Raw genomic sequence first — 24,553 nt, forward strand, 5'->3', positions numbered from 1 at the left:
AACACAAGCAACATGAATCACCGAGCGGAGAACCTTGTCTTAAAAACATGTGGTACAGGTTACAGTCACTGGGGATCCAATTTGCTAAACAAACAACAATCTTTGCATAGAACCTCATGACGATACAATCATCAAAAAGATCCAGAGTTCTAAAAACAACAGATCCCATGAAGACGCACTGACTAGTTGTACACCATATACTTGGGTGTTGCACTGAATTTCTGGTAGCCCTTGATGACCTTATTGACAGCATCGAGGAAGTCCTTTTCTGTCACCGTTTTCCTGCGGGCACGGATGGCATACATCCCGGCTTCTGTGCAAACGCTCCTTATATCCGCTCCTGGAGTAACAAGCAAGGCTATGTGAGAACCTGATCGTCTATCGTAAAATCTTCAAGTACAACAATCAAATCAAACAGATAACATTCTGATCAAACCACAAAGCAACTCACCAGTAGAGTTGGGGCAGAGCCGTGCCAGAAGCTCGAAACGAATATCTCGCTCGCAGTTCATGGTTCGTGTATGGATCTTGAAAATTTGGGTGCGGCCCTCCAGGTCAGGTAGCCCGAATTCTACCTTTCTGTCCAGACGACCAGGACGCAGAAGCGCAGGATCCAAGGTATCAGGCCTGGAGAAAACAGAGGTCAGCTTCTGGGGCCTGGGATATGGCCAATAAACTTTATAGCCATTATAAACAATACATCTTCATGCAGCCATGTCAGTTTAAGGCATGGAGCCTAATTTTCATGCAGTCATGTCAGTTTAAGGCATGGAGCCTATAAACAATAGGTTTTCATGCAGAACTTCGCATATTCAAAATCCTATGTTTCTTCAGATAATATCTTCAGAATAGAGTACCGAGGTAATCACCTAAAAGGATCTGGAATCACATGAGTAAAATGAAAAAATGAAATACCTATTAGTGGCCATGAGAACTTTGATGTTTCCTCTTGCATCAAACCCATCAAGCTGGTTCACTATTTCCAACATTGTTCGCTGCACCTCATTGTCGCCACCCACCCCATCATCAAAACGAGCACCACCAATAGCATCAACTTCATCGAAGAAAACAATGCATGCTTTCTTTGAGCGGGCCATCTACAATAGAGGAATTCGTTTCAGAAATATGTTGAACAGAAAAAACTGGATGAATCTTTACAGATTCGCAGCACTAGATATACCTGGAACAGTTCCCTGACCATCCGAGCACCTTCTCCGACATACTTCTGAACTAGCTCACTTCCAATTACACGGATGAAACAAGCATCGGTCCGATTTGCTACAGCTCTTGCAAGAAGAGTCTTGCCAGTACCAGGTGGACCATAGCAAAGGACGCCTTTTGGAGGGTCAATACCAAGCTTGACAAACTTTTCTGGGTGAAGCATAGGAAGTTCAACAACCTGTAAAAATGGTACAGCAAAGAGTAAATAAAGTAGGTCCATAACTAACTGTGATGAAGTATGTGCCAGCTCACAAGGAAAAAGGATCACATACTTCACGCATCTTCTCAATCTGCTCCTTGCAGCCACCAACATCATTGTAAGTCACATCTGGCTTTTCCTCCACAGTCATCATGGTAACACTTGGGTCAATTTTTGGTGGAAGAGGGATCTGAATCTGGTACTTGTTACGATCAACACTGCAACAAGCATCAAGTGTGAGATCACAAATTTTTCACTAGGTGGGAAAAAGTTTCAACTTATTCAGGAACAATAGCACAACGCATAGAGAAATAACCAAAAGGCCAGTCATGTTTCAGCAATAAAATGAATGCACAGGATCATTTTTAGATTAACCAACCTTTCCATCTCTTAATATTGCGTAGGGCAGAGTTTTATACTAGCATCCAATCTATGCAGCTAACAATTATTTCCAATGCAATAGCAGTATTCAAAGATTACTAAAACACATAGATACACTACATTCAATATTGCTTTTCAGAAAACACTACACGCCTACCAAGTCATGGTCATGGAGGACAGCTAATTCAACAAACCAATGCTTTCTCATCTATGTCAAACATGTTCATGACATCTTTCCAAGGGACATGGCTATCACTACACGAATGGCCATTGCTTTTTTAAGCCTTCTAATAAGTAATAACTCAAATTAATAAGCATTGTTCCCATAAGACATGCAGCTTGCATGATGCATATCATTTTCTTACAAATAATCACCGGAAAGATGGGCCAGTTTTGTATACATTCATCACGAGTACATAAATGCATCATAGTGCTGTAGTAGAAATGAATGACTAAGTATGATATGCTAAAGGAAGAAGACACTTTAAGACTTATGATATGCTTAATTTGAAAATACAGGATGGCATACCCGACCCTCATCCCTTCCTCGATATCAGTTGGAGAGACCTTATCCCCCAGTCCAACCACAAACTGCAGTAATCAAAACAAGGCATAAGAAAAAAGTGTACAGTTTCTAGGTCGCATGAGATGGAAATAAAATGGCAAGCATGGCATACCTTTGCAATTTGTTTTACATTTATAACATATTTGGCATCATCCGTATTAGGGCTTATAATCTTTGTACACCTTGCTACCTGCAGGAGGATAAAGAGAAGTTATTAGTGCGCTGACACATGTAAAACTGAAACCGAAAAGATTTTGTGCCCAACTATCATGCATCGTAGGTCGTAATTCAAATCTGTAAAAACTATTAAGTAACACAATATCAGGTTCAGTTAATATACTTGTAATGGTTGTTCTTCTTGCATCATCTGTTTATCTGAAACCAAATCCCACTGGCTAGGTGGAGCCAGCCCTGTATCAGACTCCTTTATCCCTGCATTTAGTATAAGAGCACATCTCAGGTCAAAAGGAGCTTGCTAGCATTAAAACAAGCTGATGAATTGCAGAACAACATAGAACATAATAGAAAACACCAGACATAAGACATAATAGAAAACACCAGACATAAGTTGTGGTCTCATAGCCAATTCATCTTACTACACTATTAAGTTAATAACATGTCATTACTACACTATTAAGTTAATAACATGTCAAATATCTAGAGTGCAGGGTAATATATAGCAGCACCCCCATGCCAGAACTACAGAGGAATCACTAAAGAAACAGTTCCCATCGATTTTTACCCTTGTTCAGTAAACTAGAATGTTTCAAGTGTAACACACTAAATAATGCATCACTACATCTTAACCATTTGGATAACTATACGTGAGATCGTCAAGTAAATGAAACTCCATATTAGCTGCAAGTAAATAGCCAGCTGAAACAAGTGTTGCCAAGTGAATATAATTCTCAGTGCAATAACTCAACAGTCTAAGCTAGAAGATGAATAAAATGCCACAAAATGATCAAACTTATCCTTAGGACCAACTCAGAAACAAATTGGCCTACATCTCCAATGCCACACCGAAAAAAAAAATCATAATAAAATTATCACTCACCACAAAGGTCATTGATTTTCTTGGCCATCTCCTTGATCTCCTTCTCGACCTTCTTGATGCTGGTCGAGTACGGCCCAAGCCCCTGCAACAGCATCCAGCAAACCAAAATTAGCAAACATCAGCAGTTTCTCCCCTTCCAATCACACACGGCGACCTAAATCTGGTAAAAGCACGATGCCGTTACAAACGACAGAGGAGATCAAAACCCTAAACCGATCTCGAGCCCGAATCACAACGAACACAACTCTGAAGCCCCACCCCCAAGACCAAATCACCAAAGAACCCTAGATCCACGAGATCAGAGAGATCCAAACGGGGGTCGAGGGACGCACATAGGTTTTAAGGAGGGCGATATCGTCCTCGTCGAGGGGGCGGGGGTTCTTCTCGTTCATGATGTCATCCTCCGGTTCCGGAGCCATGGCTGTCCTCCTGAGCGAGCGGCGCTTCTCCGGCGGCGAGGGGAGAGGCGGCTGTGGCGGCTCAGGTCCGTGGGGCGGTGGGGGGCGAGGAGATTGGAGATGCCTTCATCTGGGGTACTTCGACTTCGTTTTATTGGTATTTTTCTTTCCTCTTCTCCAAGGGACCCTTCTGCACCGTGTGATACTGATCGGACGGAGCTAGATATCGCTTTGCCTGTTATACAGACGGAAAATGGAAAATTGGACGAGTACCATTGAGAGATGTAAAGTTTGGAAATGTACCCTTCGTTGCTACTATAGGTATGTTTTGTTTCCGCAGCCCGCGCACAACTAGGCGTGGCACCCTACTGCCGGTAACCAAACGTGCCCGATATATCATCAAATTGTCACAATGATACTGATTTGTATCGTCAGCCAGACATGCCCTATATATCATCAAATTATCACAACGGTACTAATTTGTACCGCTTTTGTTAACTTTCCTAACACGCGGCTCTTTTCTTCTTACTCTTGAATCATCTTCTTCATGGTTCTTCTTGTTCAAACTTGATCCTCGCCAGAGAGTGGAAGTTTAGTGTGTCTCTGGTCATCCTATTTATCCTTTCTTTGTGCCATGATCTCTTGCTGCTATGTGTTCTGCACACATCTCTTGCCTCGGCAAGCAATGGTGTACAAGTACAACTAATCTCCTCGCTCCTCTGGCTTATGTTATTCTTCCTCCACCACAAATAGCTCGAGCTTCTCTCTTTCGTCCTCCACCACAAGCAAGAGTAGATCACCGAGACCCTCCAACATCATTTATTCCTACCTCTCCTGACTCCTAAGGCTGCAAACTGCATATCGACACCACATCTTTAATCCCAGCATCATTTCCACCAATCCAAAATGCCAATTCACTCCTATAAATCATCTCATCATCAACTCCTATAGCACAGACACTAACAGAATTGTATGGCTCGTTGCTTTCCGAATAACTTGTATTCTTGTGTGCTAGGCATCTTTGGTTGACATTTGTTTTGATATGAGGGTAGTCTAGCTTGTACCTGAGAGCCACGCTCCCGCTGTCAAGGTTCATACATGTAGGGCCAATTTGTTTGGGTGCATGTTTACATCCATCCTGCCCGAACACAAATGTTAATTGGTTGCCTCGCTCGCACCAACAAGTGTTTTTGGTCGCGTGATGGTGGCTTTAGGTCGGTCACTAGTGAATGGTGATGGTTCAAGGGTGGGGTGGGAGCTAGCTAGACAGCAGGACCCGATGGTTACAGGTGGCGAAGGACATGTAGATGAGGAGGGGCAAAAGAGGTGGCAAAGGAGTGAGTGAGAGAACAAGTGAATGAAAGAGAACACGGCTGAATTAGTCGAATGGGCAGAGTAGATGATGGAACAGTTAAGGTAGAAGGCCAAGAAGATGTCGTTGGTTTTTAATTATATATATCCTACATATTGCTCGCCTTTGTGCAGATGTAGTTCTATGCATTTTTGCTAAAATAGGGGGGACACATTCCCAGAGCATGAGCGTTGCTAACGAAAACAACACTAGTCTCCTACCTCCCACCCACCTTGCTGCCTCCACCATCGTCCTGGCCCTTGTCGTCCCCGTCGCTAGCCGCACCGTCCACCATCCATCCCTACCCCCACTCTAAACTAATCTGAACCAAAGCTCCTCGTTTCTATTGGCCCGTCGTCGGCCTCGCTGACCACCCAGTCAACAGCACTGCTAGCTGCACTGTTCACCCATCACCCCCTGCTCCTCCTCTCTGCCCTCCCTAATCCAAATCGGAGGTAGACACCGCTTCCCTTGCCCCCGTTGCATGCTCTACCTAATCGGTTGTCTCCCACCACCCATTTGGGGGCACTCCAATCACCTCGCTCGTTGTCCTTCAGCTTGCCTTAACCGTTGTCGGCCCCCTCCCCCTTCTAAAGGGCACCGACCATGGACCCCCCCCCCCCCCCCCCCCCATCCACCCACCCACCCACCCACCTCGAAGACCCGAAACTCGAACCCTAAGAGCCTTGGCCCCTCCACTTCTTGCCTCGTCTGAGCACACCACCGTGCTGGTTCACCCACCTCCAGCTCATTCTATGTGCTCGCCGCCTCCCTCCCCTAGCCTCTCGGGCTCAAACAAAGATTGTGACATAGTAACGGACTACATTAACCAACGTTACTTTGGATCTCACCAGTAGTCACCCCTTCAGGCCATAGCTGAGCTCGTCAGCTCGATCGCCAGAGATGCATTTGTTATAGCCGTATCCGTATATATATATACTTCTGGTCAGCTACTAGCTGCTAATGCAGCCACCTGTTGACGTTGCGTACACGCCGTTGCTTTGGCCTCTGCACGGGCGTACGTTGCTGTTATCACAGGCAAAGATGACACGCGAATGAAGTTCAAATAAGATCCCCGGAAGTACGTCGCATTAATCCGTTCGTTTGTTCCTCACGCAAGGTGAGTGTTGACAAATCGAGCCATCACTGCATCTGCATGCAAACGTCGTTGACTCCACCAGTCTACGTTCCCCCAAGATGAGACCTCGCATGTCGCGCCACGCCTAGCTCTAGATCGCTTCCATAGTCCCAATCCATTTCTACACACGGACTCCGCCTCACTCTCGCCACCTTTACGCAAAGGCGTCGCCATTACCGACGATGCTTCCCCTGCCTGCAGCTGCCTTCAATTCGATCGATGTCAGTACGTGTAGCAGCCTAGGAGTATAGCTAGCATCATATCAGTCGCTCCCTAGTCCCTACTTGCATCGCATACTTGCCTGCTCGACTGCTCGTTGCTCTCAACGTCTCCGATCCATGCAGCGGCAGCACAGGCTAAGCTAACAAAATCCTGTGATCAGCCAGCGCAGCAGGCCGCGTCGTCTAAGCACCTCTGATCTGCGACGACTGTGGTGTGTGCGTGCGCGCTTCTTTATTTGCTTGCCAATCGATCGATGCCGTCACCGCCGCAGCCGCCGCCGAGGAATTCTCTCAAGTCGTTCATGGGCAACGGCAATCACGCGCCCCTGCAGGTCGGCGTGAAACAGAGGCACGGCGGCGGCGGCTTCCCCAGGCTGTCTGCCTCCAGCAAGGCGCTGGTCCTGCTGCCGCTCCTGCTCCTGGCCTTCATCTTCCTCTTCGTGTACCCCAAGGAGTTCGAGCTGCAGGCGATGCTGAGCGCGTGCGGCCCGCCCGCAGCGGAGCCGGCGGTGGTCCGGAAGCCCGACTTCCGGCTGCTCATCGGCGTGCTGACCCGCGCGGACCTGTACGAGCGGCGGCACATGCTGCGCATGGTGTACGGGCTGCAGCTCGCGTCGCCGGAGGAGCCCCTCGCGGCGCACGTGGACGTCCGCTACGTCTTCTGCCGGCTGTACAAGGACGACCAGCGCGTGCTGGTGCCGCTCGAGATCCTCGTCCACGACGACGTCATCGTGCTCGACGGCTGCGAGGAGAACCTCAACGGCGGGAAGACGTACACGTTCCTGTCCACGGTGGCGCGGCTCTACGCCGACGAGCCGTACGACTACGTGATGAAGGCCGACGACGACATCTTCCTCCGGCTGCCGCAGCTGGTGGCGTCGCTGGGCGGGATGCCCCGGGACGACATGTACTACGGCGCCACCATCCCGTGCGACAGCATGGACCCGTTCCGGGAGTACATGGCCGGCATGGCCTACGCGCTGTCGTGGGACCTCGTGCAGTGGATCGCCACCTCCGACGTGGCGCGCAACCACAGCGTGGGCACGGAGGACATGCTCACCGGAATGTGGCTCAGGCTCGGGGACAAGGGGAAGAACCGCTTCAACGCCAAGCCGGCCATCCACGACTACCTCAACCCCGTGCCCGTGGACCAGTGCGAGCACGAGTTCATGCCCAGCACCATCGGCGTGCACAGGCTCAAGAGCAACCCGAGGTGGGCGGAGGCGCTGAAGTACTTCAACTTCACGGCAGGGCTCAAGCCGTCCAAGTCCTACAAGATCGACTAACACCTAGCCTCTCCTATCTACTACTGTAAGTAGTAGGGATCGATCCATCGGATGCGTGCATGCGCGTTGCTTAATTTTGAGGGAACTTTTAATTAATTTATACATAAAAACAAATGTGTTCCTTGATTTGATCTGTGCTCTTCTCACCAACTCCATCTTCCCACTTGTTTTTTTTACCATATTTTGTACTTCATAATTTTTTTTAACAAAACAGTTAGAAGAGCCGCCGGTTATACTAAAGAAAAGAAGAAAAAAATCCAGATTAGTCGGTACAACATAGCAGCAAGTGAAACAACGACTAAACACCAAAGAAGTTGACAAACAAAACAAACACCTAAAGCAATTGCAACTAAACCTTTGGAACAAAACCCACAACAATTGCAACTAAAAGAAAATCTAACGCATAGGCAACAAAATCCCCGTCACGTTGCAACTTGTCGGTGTTTTGAGTTACCACCGATGAGTAAATTTCTAGTATTTGTGTGTCTGGCTCGGATGGTATGCTTAGAGGATACGAGGTTTATACTGGTTCGGCCAGAAAGTCCCTACGTCCAGTTCGTCGCGGATGCTCGTGTTACTAGCACTGAAAATTTATAGTAGGGATTACAATCAGGCGAGAAAGGGAAATGATCCCAAGTCTCTGGTGGAAGAAGTGAATGGGTGCTGAGAGCTCGATCGTTGCTCAACCGTGTGTTCGTGTCATGCTCTTGTGCAGATCTGGATCCGATCAGGTCTCGATGGGTCGATCTCCTTCATGGGGTGCCCTGCTTTCTCTTTTATAGGCCAAGGGAAAGCACGAGTTATAGCAGAGGAAAAAAAAGAACGAGAGAGAGGAAGGCTTTCAGGATCATCGGGTCCTTCTTCTCCTTCATACGGGTCCCACCGATCCTGTAGATGTCAATAGGGATGGCTCCACGTCGCGGCCCAGTTCGTCACTAGCACCATGCGCAGGCGTCATCTGCCGGTCATGGCGCTCAATTCCGTCCCGACGGACATCGTGGTGAACTGATGCGCCTGTCATCGTTCGTATGAGGGTTAGGTAGAACAGCACTGGCACGCCCAACACTGTTCTTGATGTGAATCCTCAGGTATAGCCCGTCATGGCCACGGGTTATATCGAGTCATGCCAGTCTCTTCCCCGGTGTCATAGCTTTGACCCAGGCCCATACGCTTGGACATAGAGTGGTTGGCGGCGGTATGGGTCTCTGTCAGGCGAGACAGAGCACGAACCCAAGGGGGCGGGAGAGACGGAGCCCGTCCCCAGAGGTCGGGTCAGACGACGGAGCCCGCACCCAAGGGGTCGGGCGAGGCAGAGCCCGCGCACCTTGGGACTGGTTGGAGCCATAGTCGTGCTCCTGACTGCTCGGATGAGTCAATATTGATGACCATTAGCTCCTCCTCTTCGGATATCCTAATATTGGTCCCCGACAGTAGCCCCCAAGCCTACGGAGGAGTAGAATGCTCCTTCGAAGGCTTTTCCGAATAGGAGGACTCTAAGGGCTTTGGCCTTCTTTTGTCACCCACGGCGTGACCTGGGGACGACGATTCCCTTTTGTCGTGATCGGACCCCTAGGGGGTATAGCCGTGAGATTTGGTGGTCCAGAAAAGGTATTTCCTGATTCCGACCCCTATGGGGTCTGTCGTTCCACGACCGCGCGTTCAGTTTCCTTGCGAGTCCAACTTTCCTCGAGCCCCCGCCCGTAGCAGGGGTCTAGTCGAGGGTCGGTTTGTATTTGTGATCGTCTTCCCTCGAGCGTTTTTTTCGATAAAACAGAGGGACTGAGCTGTGCCACGATTTTTCTATATGGACGGATCATGGCGCTCGATGAGCTGTTAACGGGCTAGTCTGAGTGGGGCCACGGCATCCTATTCGTGGGGGTCCAGCTTGGGTCAGCTGGTGACCGACCCTAGATTCTCAGTGGTCAATCCATATAGTTCTCGGGTCCGTTCAACCATTCCCGAGGGCTCTGTCTTTCTTCGAGAAAAAATAATGGATCGTATCCGGCCGAGACTCAAACATGGGCCAGGATGCCCGCGACGCTCGTGCGCCCGGGTACTGGCTGCTAGCGGGCCCATCCCTTTCCACCCCTCACTCTAAAGGTGCCGAGAACGGTTGTCGAACCCGTCGGTTTTTTAGCTCTGTATCACTCTTACCTGTGACGGACCGTGGCTTTTTTGGGGAGGCGAAACTGAAAGGATCAAGATACCCAAGAGGGGGTGAATTGGGCTAATTCTAAATTTCTTTGCAATAATTAAATCCTATGGTTAGCTCAATTAACCCCTTGTACCTAGAAAGTGTTTCTAATTGTTCTACCGCCCAAAAGACTTGCAACCTAAGTTCCAATCCTACTCTAGCATGACACTTCTATGAATGTAAAGACTAGAATTGAATTGCTCAAAGTAAATGCTCAAAGTAAATAGAGAAAGAGGAACGCGGCGATGTTTTGCCGAGGTATCGGAGAGTCGCCACTCCCCACTAGTCCTCGTTGGAGCACCCACGCAAGGGTGTAGCTCCCCCTTGATCTGCGCAAGGATCAAGTGCTCTCTACGGGTTGATTCTTCGACACTTCATCGGGATAAATCACCCACAACCGCTCACAACTTGAGTTGGGTCATCCACAAGCTCTCTGGATGATCACCAAGCTCCCAATCATCACCAAGCCATCTAGGTGATGGCGATCACCAAGAGTAACAAGCACGAATTCTCACTTGACCACGACAAGCCTAATGAGAAGGGTGAATGCACATTTTGCTACTCTTGATCTTCACTAATGAGGGCTCTCTTTGGGATTCTCAAATCTCAATCACCTCACTAGGACCTTGCTTTTCTTGGTACTCTCTAAGGTGTTTCTCAGTTGTTGGAATGAGCAAAAGTGCCCCCACACACGAGTGGAGGTTGTATTTATAACACCGGCTAAAAAATGAACCGTTATGTGCTTCTGCGGGGTGATCGGACGCTCTGATCAGTACACCCCAAACTCCAGTGGTTAAGTGTTGACCGGACGCTGGCCAGCGTCCGGTCACATTTTCCCTTCACAGGAACCTTACTGATGTTGACCGGACGTTGGACCCCTAGCATCCTATCACTTGCTGAGCAGTGTCCGATCAGTAGCCGGAACCTAATCAGCGTCCGGTCAGCATTGACCGGACGCTTCCGATTAGGATTCTCCCTCTCTAGGACCTTGCTGGAGTCGACCGGACGCTGGCTCTCAGCGTCTGGTCACTTGACCTCTCAGTGTTCGGTCACTTCCAGACACTTTCACCTTGGTCAAATGAACTGATCGGGCCATAAGCTAGCGTTCGGTCACACTGGAGCCAGCGTCCGATCAGTATTTGACCCTCCATTCACTTTCAACTCTCGATCATATGTGAATGAAGTTTGCTCCATTGGATCAAAGGGTTGTTTTGGAGCTATCTAGTGCTAGTTTTAACAAATGTGCACCACACCAAACTCACTAGACTCACCTAGGTCAAGCTCCCCGTTCATAGCCCGCTTAATAGTATGGCCAAAGGAAAAACAAAGTCCTAAACTACTCTAAGTGTCTCTCCAACTCCAATCGACACTTAAAACTTGTCCATCCTTTGAAAACCGAAACGATTTCCATCGTAGGGGCATGACAACCTTGATTACCCATTCGATCTCCATTACCGCGACCTAACTTAATTGTTTCTGTAAAACACACGTTAGTCACAGTAATCATGTATTGTCATTAATCACCGAAACCCAACTAAGGGCCTAGATGCTTTTAATCTCCTCATTTTTTGTGATTGATGACAATACTACCTTGAGTATGTGAAAGAGATGAGGTTTTTAACATGCTTGGTTCATATAAGCTTTTAGCAATAAGAACAAAAGTGTTAGGCAAGCTTATATGACCCAACCCAACATGATGTACTCAAAAGATATGAAATAAGCATGAGTACAAGCAATGAAGCTCATTTGCATCAAAGTAAAACGCGGAAGCAAAGGCAAATGAGCATAACACAAGTGATATGACATATAAATAATTCACAGTAGAGAGCACACATGTCATATATCACGATCACGTAGATATCACTATCACATAAATATAGTAGTAAACATGAATGCATAATGTATCACACACATAGAAACTCCAAATGTAATAGATAAGCTAATATAATAACTAAGCTCCCCCTAGATATGTTGCTCCCCCTAAGGCTATCATACTCGAACCCTCTCCTCCTTTAGCGTCAAACACCAAAACCTAAGGGTCAGTCGGTAGGGCTGTAGCCAACGAGCCGGGTGCTAAGGTACGAGGAGCAAGCTGGAACTGGTCACCATCATCATCTAACCCTGAGCTCTGAGCTATCTGACCCTCTATAGCTAGAAGTGATGCTGAAGCAGTCTGGGTCGGATCAGGAACTAAAGTTGCTATAGGCTATGCTGGTATGACTGAAGCAGCCGGCTCTGATGATGCCACTGAGGAGGAGAGCATCTCTATAGTCGTTGTGATAAGTGCAGCCATAGAAGGACCTAGAACATGCAGGTATGTAAGAGTGGGCTGCCCTGTCAACTCACTGAAGGAGGCACCAAGACTCCTGGAGACTGAAGTGTCTGGCACTAGTAGCAACGACGTCTGTGCTGGTGTGAAGTCCGTCTGAAGAGGTGTGAACTATGGGGCTATCACTAACGAAGCGAACCACTAGGACACCTGTTCTATAGGTGAAGCATACTATGCTAGTGGTTGTCCCTGACTCTAAAGCCCACTAGGCTATAACGCTGGAGTCATCGAAGTGGTGGCAGGCTAACCAATCTAGGGCGAAAGCTGTGGTGGTGGGGCCCCAATTGCTGTCACTACATGCTGCATAAATCCAAGAAGTTGCTGCTGTATGAGGATCTGCTGCTGATGCATGGCCTACTGCTGCTGCTGCTGCTGTAGAGCCTACGTCTGCTGCTGAATAGCTAGCTGCTGTCGCTGAAACTCGTCCTGCCAAGTATGGAACTGAGCAAATGTAGCAACTGTCTCTTGATCCTGTCGTGCCTGGTCCTGCCTCATCCACTCAAGTATAGTAAGAATAGTGGGGTCTGTCTATAGAGTAGGTGGCGCTGAACTAGAGCTACCGACCTCAGCATCATGTCGATGTAGAGGCATCTATGGAATGGGCTGGTAGTCATCATCAGAACTGTCACTAGACTCGCTCGTGACCATCCCCTCCTACTAAGCAAGCTACTCCTCCTCTATAGCTGCAATACCCCTAATAATATCATCCTGCTGGGCTATAGTCTTTAGCACCTCTAGGCGACGGCACGGCTGACTAGGTACCTATGGTGTACTGTGGTAGATCATCTGAGTCAGGTTATAAGTAGGAAACTCTGTAGTGGCACCACTGTACTTAGCTAGCATCTCAGGCAGCCTCACTGTAACTGCCCTACGAATAAGAAATGTAATCCAGTGAGCATAGGGTAGCTATAGTGTCCTCCATCTCTGACAGAAGAAGATCTCAAATATCAAAAACTGTCTGCTGTATCAGAGAGTTGAGAAGCCATAGCTGTATATGAGTCAATCCCTCTCTATATCCCATCCTCGAAAGTAATGTCATCCTCATGATAGCCTCAATCATGCGAGTAGTGGGAGTAAGATCACCGGGGTTCCTCCACGACCCCTCGCCAAAGGGCTCTGTGAAACAGTGATGAACCAAGTCTGTAGGGGGCACCATACCATCATGAGGGCATCTAGGGGTGTGGTCTGTCCATAGCAAACCTCATGAAGCCTGACTGGCTGCTCCTAAAGCCTGAGTATCTCCCTGACCCTAGTGCTCATCAGCCAGTAGTCTCTGCCTCTGAATGCAAAGTGTATAAACCTGTGCTGTGGGTCAATCTAGAGTGTAGCATAGAACTGTCGAACCTAAGATGGAACATACAGCCCTATCCATCCAATCAGATCTGTTAGCCCTGGTAAATAGGATAGATACAGGTGAATGTGCTCTCTAGCTGCTACTATTATAGACTCTATGTTGCACACCCTCTGTGATTTGAATACTGCTCCATTGTTAAGATAGGTATTATAGAAATTCTCCTGTAAGGGTGTATAAAATCCCTCTGATGCTCTCTCATCCCTCCTAGGTGGAAACCACACCTCAAAGTCCACAAACCTCAGCTACTGCACCTGCTTGGTCGTGGCGACCCTCAAGTCAAGATGGGTCACTGGAGGCAGACCCTGTGGTCGAGGCGGTGGACGAGAACCCCTCCGCTAAGTATCTGCCCTAGGCATAACTAGAGCACGGGTACGACCAGAGCAGCATAACTATGGCTGAGGTGCCGGCTCTATCTCCTCAGCCTACTCGGCCTGCTCACCCTCCTAAGTCTGTTGTGCTGGCTGTGCCTCCTAAGTCTACTCTACTGCCTATGGCTGCTGCTATGACTCCCCCTAAGGCTGACCCTCATCAATGGCAACACGTTGTCCTCTAATCATAAGAGTCCCAGCTGGACCACCATGAAGGCGCTCAACTCACTCAAGTGAAGCCCTCGCTTCTGGTGAAAGCTGATCTACAATCCAGACTCTGTTGCGAGCACCTCCTTTCTCGGCACGCTCTGCGGCCTCTACAACTATGGTGGCTCTCGCTGTCTCTACATCTGGATACTTGCGCTTTCTTACTGCCAACTTCTTTGTCGCTTTGCCTTTTGGTTCTGCAGGCTAGCGAGGCGGGGGCCTCGGATCCTCGTCACCGGGACCACCTCCGACATTCTTCGTATGAGCCATCTGATGGATGTGAGAAGAATCAACTGCCACTGACAAAGATCAACTGTCACTTCCGAGACTTGGCCTCGTTCCGTACTCGCAAGCTTGGCCCCGAGTTAACTGACAACTGCCAACACGATCTCAACGGCACCAACTCGCTCCACGACAGAATAGATAGGATATACAAATAATTTTAATTATGCATCTAGAGATACGAAACCCTAATAGAGCAAGCAATTAGGTACGAAATTGAAATGCGGGCTTGCTACCTGATGAACCGGCGATCCAAGGAAAAGAGAAACGACATGCGGGGAACCACCGAATTGTGAGGCTAGGGTTAGGGTACCGGCTCGACAAAGATTGGCAACCAAGTAATGCAATGAGAGCACTCGAGCTTGGCTACAGCGAGGGTGGAGCTAGGGCACGAGCTCGTCGGTGCTGGAACTCGGATGGCGCAACATGGGAACTTGGCGAGCGGCGCTGGATGACACGGCGGCGCGGGGAGGCATAGAGCGGTGGCGCTGGTGTGGGAGGTGGCGCTGTAGTGGCGTGGCGAACTGTGGTGGCGCGGGCGCTTGGGAGCATGGGGAGTCGCTGTGGTGGCGTGGAGATCTGCGGTGGCACGGAGAGCTACAGTGGCGTGGGAAGGTAGCTCAGGAGCACGTGGAGGCGCTACGGCGGTGTGGAGGCGGCGGCTAGGGCATGAGCACACAGCGATGACAGCGCTGGTAGGTTAAGGATGTGCGGCGGCTCGCGATTATAAGGGGTCCCCGATAGAGTTGGATAAGGAAATAAGAAAAGAGATCAAGATCCACACGACTCCTATTGATCGGACGCTCCGGTGGCAATGACCGGACGCTGTCACCCAGCGTCTGGTCGATTCTAGAGAGGTTCAATTCCTCTAGAATCACGACCGGACGCGTCTGGTGGACACTGACCGGACGCAGCCAGAGTCCGGTCAATATAGCCTTTGTCTTCTCCACATGACCGGACGCTGAAACGCCTTCTGACCGGATGCTGAAACGTAGAGTCCGGTCACTCCTTCGCAGCAAGTTCACCTCCTGTGAATTGACCGGATGCTGGACATCAGAGTCCGGTGCAGCGTTCGATCACTCTTTCTTCAGCAAATCTTCAAAGTCCTTCGTGCTGCCTGTTTCTAATCAAGTCCCAACTTGAATAAGATTCAAATAAACACCAATTGAGACTGATATGAGTGACCTCTCTCAAACCCTCAAGTTTTTCAAAATATTTTGCCTTAGGCTATAATTCTTTTTAAGAAAATAGGCAATAAGAGAGTAATTTGAAGACAAACGACAAAACAACATTCATGCATATGAAATGTAATACTTGTAAGTAAATCAAGTTGCTTGTCAAGTTTGATCCAAGGTTAAGCTTCTCCACACGCTTTTCGGTGGTTATCTTAACCATGTTAGACAAGCCCTATATGCATTACAAAACATTAAACATATTGTATATTACAATACAATACAAGGGACAACACAAGCTCATTTTTTAGTGAAGTTACTAAAATCAAGCACATTGAGCTTATTCCGCAATCTACAAAATGTTGCCTCATCTAGCGGTTTAGTGAAGATATCCGTCAATTGATCCTCGGTCCTCACACCTTCTAATGATATATCATACTTTGCAACATGATCTCTAAGAAAGTGATGGTGGATATCTATGTGCTTTGTGCGAGAGTGTTGAATCAGATTATTTGCAAGTTTTACCGTGCTTTCATTGTCGCACAAAAGAGGTACTTTTTCTAGAACGACACCATAGTCTAGCAAAGTTTGTTTCATGTAAAATATTTGTGCACAACAAGCACCTGCGATAATGTATTCTACTTCGGCGGTGGACAAAGCCACACTATTTTGTTTCTTGGAGGACCAAGACATAAGTGATCTGCCAAGCAAATGGCACCCTTCGGATGTGCTTTTTCTATCAACTTTGCATCCGGCATAATCCGAATCGGAATAGCCAACTAATTCAAATATAGCTCCTTTGGGATATCAAAGGCCAATGTTTGGTGTGTGCTTAAGATACCTAAGAATTCTTTTAACGATAATCAAATGAGTTTTCTTAGGATTAGCTTGAAATCTAGCACACATACACACACTAAACATGATGTCGGGCCTAAATATGGTCAAATATAACAAACTACCAATCATAGAGCGGTAGAGAGTTTGATCAACCGGGTTACCTCCCTCATCTAGGTTGAGATGTCCATTAGTAGACATTGGTGTCTTGATTGGCTTATATTTATCTATCTTGAATCTCTTGAGAAGATCATTTATATATTTCTCTTGAGAGATGAAAATCCCTTCTCTCATTTGCTTGACTTGAAAACCAAGAAAGAATGTAAGCTCTCCAATCATTAACATCTCGAACTTCTTTGACATCAATTCATCAAACTCTTTGCAAGAATCTTCATTTGATGATCTAAAGATGATATCATCAATATACGCTTGACAAATGAAGATATGCCCATCAAGCTTCTTGGTGAATAGTGTGGTATCGACCCTCCTAATGGTGAAGCCCTTCTCAATGAGGAAGTCCCGAAGGCGCTCATACTAAGCTCTTGGGGCTTGCTTAAACCCATATAATGCCTTGGACAACCTATAAACATGGTTAGGATATCTAGGGTCTTTAAACCTAGGAGGTTGATCAACATAGACTAGTTTATTAATAAAGTCATTTAAAAATGCACTTTTCACATCCATTTGATGAAGTTTTATTTCATGATGTGATACATATGCAAGGAGGATATGGATGACTTCTAATCTTGTAACCGATGCAAAGGTCTCTTCAAAATCCAAATCTTCAACTTGAGAGAACCCCTTTGCCACTAGTCTTGTCTTGTTCCTCACAATAACTCCTTGATCATCTTGCTTGTTTCGGAACACCCACTTTGTTCCAATGACTCTTGCACCTTTTGGCCGCTCTTTAAGAGTCCAAACTTCATTGCGGGTGAAGTTGTTTAACTCTTTATGCATGGCATTTATCCAATCTAGATCTTGAAGAGCTTCTTCTACCTTAGTAGGCTCATAGCAAGAGATAAAAAGTGATGAGCAATAAATGAAGCAAGTTTTTGTAATCGAGTCATTACACCCTTTGATGGACTCCCTATGATGAGATCTTGTGGATGATCTTGAAGTAGAGGTATATTTCTTCTATTGACCACTTGAGGGGGAGGTTGTGGAGCATCAACATCTTATGCTTGTATCACAATTTATTCATAGGAGACATGCGTGTCTTCATTTTCTACTCTTCCATCTTTTTCACCATCTTGTGGCACACTTGATGAAGAAGGTGGATGAATCACTTGTACATCATCTTTATCATCTTTAGGCTTGATGTCTCCAACCGGAATGTTCTTCATAGCCTCTCTCAATGGTTCATCACCTACATCATCGAGATTCTCATATGCACCTTGGGAGCCGTTGGATTCATTAAATTCCACATTATATGTTTCTTCAACTAAGCCGATGGCATGATTAAATACTCTATATGCTTTAGACTTTGATGAGTAACCAACAAGAAAACCAATATCACAATGTCTTTAAAACTTCCCTAGGTGTTGGCGCTTCTTATAGATGTAGCATTTGCAACCAAACACCCTAAAGAAGGAGACGCCCGGCTTCTTCCCATTGAGCAACTCATAAGGTGTCCTGCCAAGGAACTTTTGAAGGAATAAGCGGTTTGATACATATCATGCGGTGTTGATAGCTTCCACCCATAGAGCTTTGGGGTGTTGTACTCATCAAGCATTGTTCTTGCAAGAGTGATCAATGCCCAGTTCTTCCTCTTAACTACACCATTTTATTGAGGAGTATATGTTGCAGAGACCTCATGCTTGATTCCAACTTCATCACAATAGGCTTTTATGTTTGTGTTGTCAAATTCCTTCCTATTGTCACTTCTTATCTTCTTAAGCTTCACTTCAAATTCATTTTGTGCTCTTTTGACAAACTTCTTGAAGCAAAATACAACTTTAGATTTGTCATGAAGGAAGAATACCCATGTATACCTTGAATAATCATCAACAATCACAAGACAATAAAGATTTCCTCCCAAACTCTTATATATTGTTGGTCCAAATAAATCCATATGAAGGAGTTCTAGCACTCTTGCGGTTGACATGAAAGCTTTTGTTGGATGGGTATTTACAACTTGCTTGCCGGCTTGACATGCACTACAAAGCTTGTCCTTCTCAAACTTCACATCCTTCAACCCTCTCACCAAATCATTCTTCATTAGTTTTTTGAGTGAGCTCATCCCAACATGAGCAAGTCTTCTATGCTATAGCCACCCAAGTGTTGTTTTGGTGAATAGGCATGTCTTCAAGTTTGTATCTTCGAAGATGAAGTCCACTAGATATAGGTTATTGTATCTAAATCTTTTGAATATCACATGATCATCATTCTTCTTAGATACAATAACTTCCTTCTCGGTGAACAAGCATTGGAAGGCAAGATCACACAATTATCCAACGGATAGTAAGTTGAAACTCAATGAAGCAACATATAGTATATTGGAGATAGAATGATCATTTGATATAGCCACTTTGCCCAATCCTTTGACCTTGCCCTTTGAGTTATCTCTAAATATGATTCTTTCTTGTCCATCTATTTCTTCATCTAGTGAGGTGAACATACGAGGATCACCGGTCATATGTTGTGTGCAACCACTATCAATAACCCAATGACTTCCACCGGTCTTGTAGTTTACCTACACACAAGGGATCAAGCTTTAAGAACCTAAACTTGTTGAGGGCCCTTCACCTTCTCAACAAATGACTTTGCAACCCAAATTTTCTTAGGCCTATTCTTATTGGGAGGACCTAAGAATATGACTTTCATCTTTCCACTAGAATTCTTTCTAAGCATGTAGTGAGTATTGAAGGTAAAAGGTCTAGCATGCTTAGGCAAGGGTTGTGGTGGTGGAGTTTGGCACTCATAAGCAAAGTGGCCTTCTTATACACACTCAAAATATCTCTTTAGCTTTGGCTTAGACTTATGTTGTTGTTGAGATTGAGCCTTCTTCTCTTGGTTTGCCAAGTACCCAATGCCACTTCAATCTATCTTCATGACGGTGTTCATTAGTAGCTCACTTTGAAGATGCTTGCCTCTAGTGAACTTGCTCAATCCAATCTTAAGATGCTCTTTCTCCAACTTGAGCTTCTTATTTTCTTCCTTGAGAGCATCATTGTTTTTCTCTTCCTTGAGCTTCTTGTTCTTATCTTTGAGCTTATAATTCTCAAGGATCAAACCATCATCATGAACAATAGTTTCTAGCACAATAGACTTAGTGGTTTTGAGCTCTTCAAGATCTTTCTTGAACTTTTTATTGTCATTCTTGAGCTTGACAAACTCATCATAATCATCGGCTTCAACCACTTGCTTGTCCTTGCTACTAAAACTTTGCTCAATTCTCTCAATAATCAAGTCATCACATGATGTAGCAATATCAATCTTAACAACATCGTTAGTAGCATCATGTGGCTTATTGGATAAGAATTCTTGAGCAATAACAAGATTATCATGATTAATCTTAAGAGTAGTATATTCTTCTCTTAGCTTGTTGTGGCTAGTGATGAGCTCATTATGTGTCCTCTCAAGTTTATTATGTTTTTCTTTAAGCTCTTTCTTAGAAGATTTGAGCTCCATGAGTTTGGATGATATAGCATCATTTGCTTCTTTAAGCTCAACACTAGCCTTTTCCGCTATATCACATTTGGCTAAAAGAGAGTCATTTTTAGCTTCTAGCTTTTCATTTTTAGCTCTAGTTTTTATAATGATCTTAGTGTATTGTTTTAGCAATCTAGCAAGATCATCATAAGAAGGTGATTTATATTCATCATCATCACTAGCATGCTCATCATCACTACTAACATCATTGTTAGATACCTTGCGGTCACCCTTGGCCATAAGGCATAGGTGTGTGGAGGATGATGGTGGTGGTGGCGATGAAGATGATGAAGAGTTGATAACAATTGCGGCCATCTTCTTATTGTCACTATCATCATCGGATGAGGCACTAGATGAATCAATGTCCATGAGCCAATCACCGACAATGTATGCCTTTCCACTCTTCTTCTTGTGGAAGTCCCTCTTCTTGCTATCTCTCTTCTTGTATGGCTTATTCTTCTTCTTCTCTTCTTCTTCTTCTTCATTACTTGAGTCATCTTTCTTGCCCTTGTATTTGTTCTTGAACTTGTCTTTCTTGGGCTTAGTGCATTGGTGTGCTAGATGACCAAGTTCTCCACAATTGAAGCAATCCATCTCGAAGATTGGCTTCCTTCTAGAGCTAGTGAAGAACTTCTTCTTGCCATCAAACTTGATGCTACTCTTGTTGAGCTTCTTTAGCATCTTGGTGGTCTTCTTTACCATGAGAGCAAGACTTTCATCATCAACTTCATCATCACTTGAGCTCTCATACTCAAGTCTTGCTTTACCCTTCTCTTGGCTAGCTTTGAATGCTAAGTCCTTATCTTTCTTCTTGGTAGAGGAAGAGCCATCTTGTGGCGTGATGTGCATGTACATCTCATGAGCATTGATCTTTTCTAAGATTTGTGTCGATGTAGTGGTGGAAAGATCACCTTGATGAAGCACGGTCATAATATGCCCATATTTATCAATGGAGATGACACTCAAAATCTTTCTTACAATATCGTATGGTTGCATTTGAGTGAGTCCAAGCCCATTGACTTCCTCTACAAGAACATTCAAACATGAATATATCTCATTAGCACATTCTTTAGGAAGCATTTCAAAAGAGTTAAGCTTTTTCATGACAAGATGATAGCATTCCTCATGCTCACTCTTAGTCCCCTCATGGAGCGCACAAACGTCCGACCATAGTGCATGGATGTCTTTGTGGTTCCTCATCCAATTGAACATATCTTTGCAAAGACCTCTAAAGATGGTGTTTCGAGCCTTTGCATTCCACTTCTCATAGTTCACCTCATTGCCTTGTAGGTGAGTAGCATCCCGAGGTTGTGGGAAGCCATGTGAGGTGGCTCTAAAAATACCAATATCTAGAGCTTCTAGATATGCCTCCATGCGAATTTTCCAATAAGAAAAATCATCTCCCTTAAAGATAGGAGGAGGTCCATCCCCATGAGACATCTTGCTCTATGCGGTTAAGCCTAAATACGTGAGCACGAGGCTCCGATACTAATTGAAAGGATCAAGATGCCCAAGAGAGGGGGTGAATTGAGCTAATTCTAAATTTCTTTGCAATAATTAAATCATATGGTTAGTCTAATTAACCCCTTGTGCCTAGAAAGTATTTTTAATTATTCTACCGCACAAAAGACTTGCAACCTAAGTTCCAATCCTACTCTAGCATGGCACTTCTATGAATGTAAAGACTAGAATTGAATTGCTCAAAGTAAATGCTCAAAGTAAATAGAGAAGGAGGAACGCGACGATGTTTTGCTGAGGTATCGGAGAGTCATCACTCCCCACTAGTCCTCGTTGGAGCACCGCGCAAGGGTGTAGCTCCCCCTTGATCCGCACAAGGATCAAGTGCTCTCTACGGGTTGATTCTTCGACACTCCGTCGTGGTGAATCACCCACAACCGCTCACAACTTGAGTTGGGTCATCCACAAGCTCTCTGGATGATCACGAAGCTCCCAATCACCACCAAGCCGTCTAGGTAATGGTGATCACCAAGAGTAACAAGCACGAACTCTCATTTGACCACGACAAGCCTAATGAGAAGGGTGGATGCACACTTTGCTACTCTTGATCTTCACTAATGAGGGCTCTCTTTAGGATTCTCAAATCTCAATCACCTCACTAGGACCTTGCTCTTTTTGGCACTCTCTAAGGTATTTCTTAGCTGTTGGAATGAGCAAAAGTACCCCAACACACGAGTGGAGGTTGTATTTATAACACCGGCTGAAAAACGAACCGTTATGTGCCTCTACGGGGTGACCGGACGCTCCGGTCAGTACACCCCAAACTCCAGTGGTTAAGTGTTGACCGAACGCTGGCCAGCGTCCGGTCAGCACTGACCGGACGTGTCTGGTCACATTTTCCCTTCACAGGAACCTTACTGATGTCGATCGGACGCTGGACCCCCAGCATCCGGTCACTTGCTGAGCAGTGTCCGATCAGTAGCCAGAACCTGATCAGTGTCCGGTCAGCATTGACCAGACACGTCCGATCAGGATTCTCCCTCTCTAGGACCTTACTGGAGTCGACCGAACGCTGGCCCTCAACGTCCGGTCACTTGACCTCTCAGCGTCCGGTCACTTCCAGACGCTTTCACCTTGGTCAAATGAACTGACCAGACCCTGAGCCAGCATCCGGTCACACCGGAGCCAGCGTCCAGTCAGTATTTGACCCTCCATTCACTTCCAACTCTCAATCATATATGAATGAAGTTTGCTCCATTGGATTAAAGGGCTGTTTTGGAGCTACATAGTACTAGTTTTAACAAGTGTGCACCACACCTAACTCACTATACTCACCTAGGTCAAGTTACCCGTCCATACCCCCCTTAATAGTACGGCCAAAGGAAAAAAAAGTCCTAAACTACTCTAAGCGTCTCTCCAACTCCAATCGACACTTAGAACTAGTCCATCCTTAACCTTGTCGTCCACCCTTTGAAAACTGAAACGATTTCCATCGTAGGGGCATGACAACCTTGATTGCCCATTCGATCTCCATTACCGTGACCTAACTTAATTATTTCTGCAAAACACACGTTAGTCACAGTAATCATGTATTGTCATTAATCACCGAAACCCAACTAGGGGCCTAGATGCTTTCAGAAACGCCTGACATGTTTTTCAAGGGGGCGGCCATATGTTGCGTGCGCACGCCCCATGACGAGACGTGGTGACAGGTCATGGCAGACGCGGAGATCTAGGCGGGCTGTGGGTTTCCTCGTACTTGTTGCCCCTATAAAACCAAAGGGTTAGCCCTCCGTGTTTCATACGCATGCCTGCATCCTTACCTCCGCAGCCACGCCGCCGCCGCCAACACTTAGGTTTCCTACCTCCGCATCTCCGCCACCGTTGAGCTCACATCCATCCGTCCCCACCTCCAATGGATCCGTGGTGTCATTCCAACATCACCTTCCAGCGCATGGAGGGCCTTGTCCGTCGCGGTCTTCTCCGAACGCAGACCTCGCCCGAGCAGTGGTTGATGCCCGACAATGAGGATTCGCCGTCGCCGCCCGACAGCTACATGGTATCGTTCGCCCACTTCCACGAGCGTGGGCTCACGACCCCCGCCCACAAATTCCTCCGGGGACTACTGCGCTTCTACAAGATCGAGCTGCAGTATCTCAATCCCAACGGGATCCAGCACATGGCCTCGAGATCGGGCGAGGCAGAGCCCGCACCCAAGGGGTCGGGCGAGACAGAGATAGCGGCCTCGAGGTCGGGTGAGGCAGAGCCCACACCCAAGAGGTCGGGCGAGGCGAAGCCCGCGCACCTGGGGACCGGTTGGAACCGTAGTCGTGCTCTTGACTGCTCGGATGAGTCAATGTTGATGACCATTAGCTCCTCCTCTTCGGATACCCTAGTGTTGGTCCTCGACACAACCACTACAACAACACAAAACCTAACGAAGAGGCAACAAAATCTGTATCACGAGGTCCAAAAAGCATGGCCTTCTCCTCTCATGAGAGAGCGGAGGACGGAGGTCCGGTGGTAGTAGTTCCCTTAAGCAGACTGCATAGCCATAAATGACATCCCAATCAAACTTATGATTCTTCCCAATAATGCCCAAATCCTCACACTATTTTGCACTCCTTCACAATACATACTTGGTGAAATTCAACACACATAGAGTTACAGTGAGAGAAATATAAAAATCTCTATTTGCGGGAAGATTGGCGTTCGGGGAGCACCTTTACCGCTCTGTCTTGCTGATGCGAAACGGGCCATCATCGCACGGTTGGAGGGGCTACGCGCGACTGACGCAGTTGGCCTACCCCGTGTACTCTATTTTCTACGCGCAGAAGTGAGGTGAGCCACATAAAGTGGTTGCACTGGGGCACCTCCTTGCCACTCC

The 24,553-nt window shown here is 46.6% G+C and overlaps 2 protein-coding genes across 2 annotated transcripts; one reads left to right on the plus strand and one right to left on the minus strand.

Moving 5' to 3' along the window:
* Positions 1-13: 13 nt before the first annotated feature.
* LOC136478217 (26S proteasome regulatory subunit 7A) lies at positions 14-3,957 on the minus strand. The gene is made up of 10 exons (XM_066476574.1): positions 3,756-3,957; positions 3,424-3,505; positions 2,707-2,798; positions 2,479-2,556; positions 2,331-2,392; positions 1,494-1,638; positions 1,181-1,399; positions 916-1,097; positions 452-627; positions 14-340 (listed from the first exon to the last, which is right to left on the minus strand). The coding sequence occupies exons 1-10, from the start codon at positions 3,840-3,842 to the stop codon at positions 183-185; spliced, it is 1,281 nt and encodes a 426-aa protein (XP_066332671.1). The 5' UTR covers positions 3,843-3,957; the 3' UTR covers positions 14-182.
* A 2,791-nt stretch (positions 3,958-6,748) lies between these two features.
* Positions 6,749-7,819, plus strand: LOC136475040 (beta-1,3-galactosyltransferase pvg3-like). The gene has a single exon (XM_066472598.1). The coding sequence runs from the start codon at positions 6,786-6,788 to the stop codon at positions 7,815-7,817; it is 1,032 nt and encodes a 343-aa protein (XP_066328695.1). The 5' UTR covers positions 6,749-6,785; the 3' UTR covers positions 7,818-7,819.
* Positions 7,820-24,553: the final 16,734 nt, after the last annotated feature.

Source organism: Miscanthus floridulus, chromosome 8 (genome assembly GCF_019320115.1).
Source record: "Miscanthus floridulus cultivar M001 chromosome 8, ASM1932011v1, whole genome shotgun sequence".
Taxonomy (NCBI): Eukaryota; Viridiplantae; Streptophyta; class Magnoliopsida; order Poales; family Poaceae; genus Miscanthus; species Miscanthus floridulus.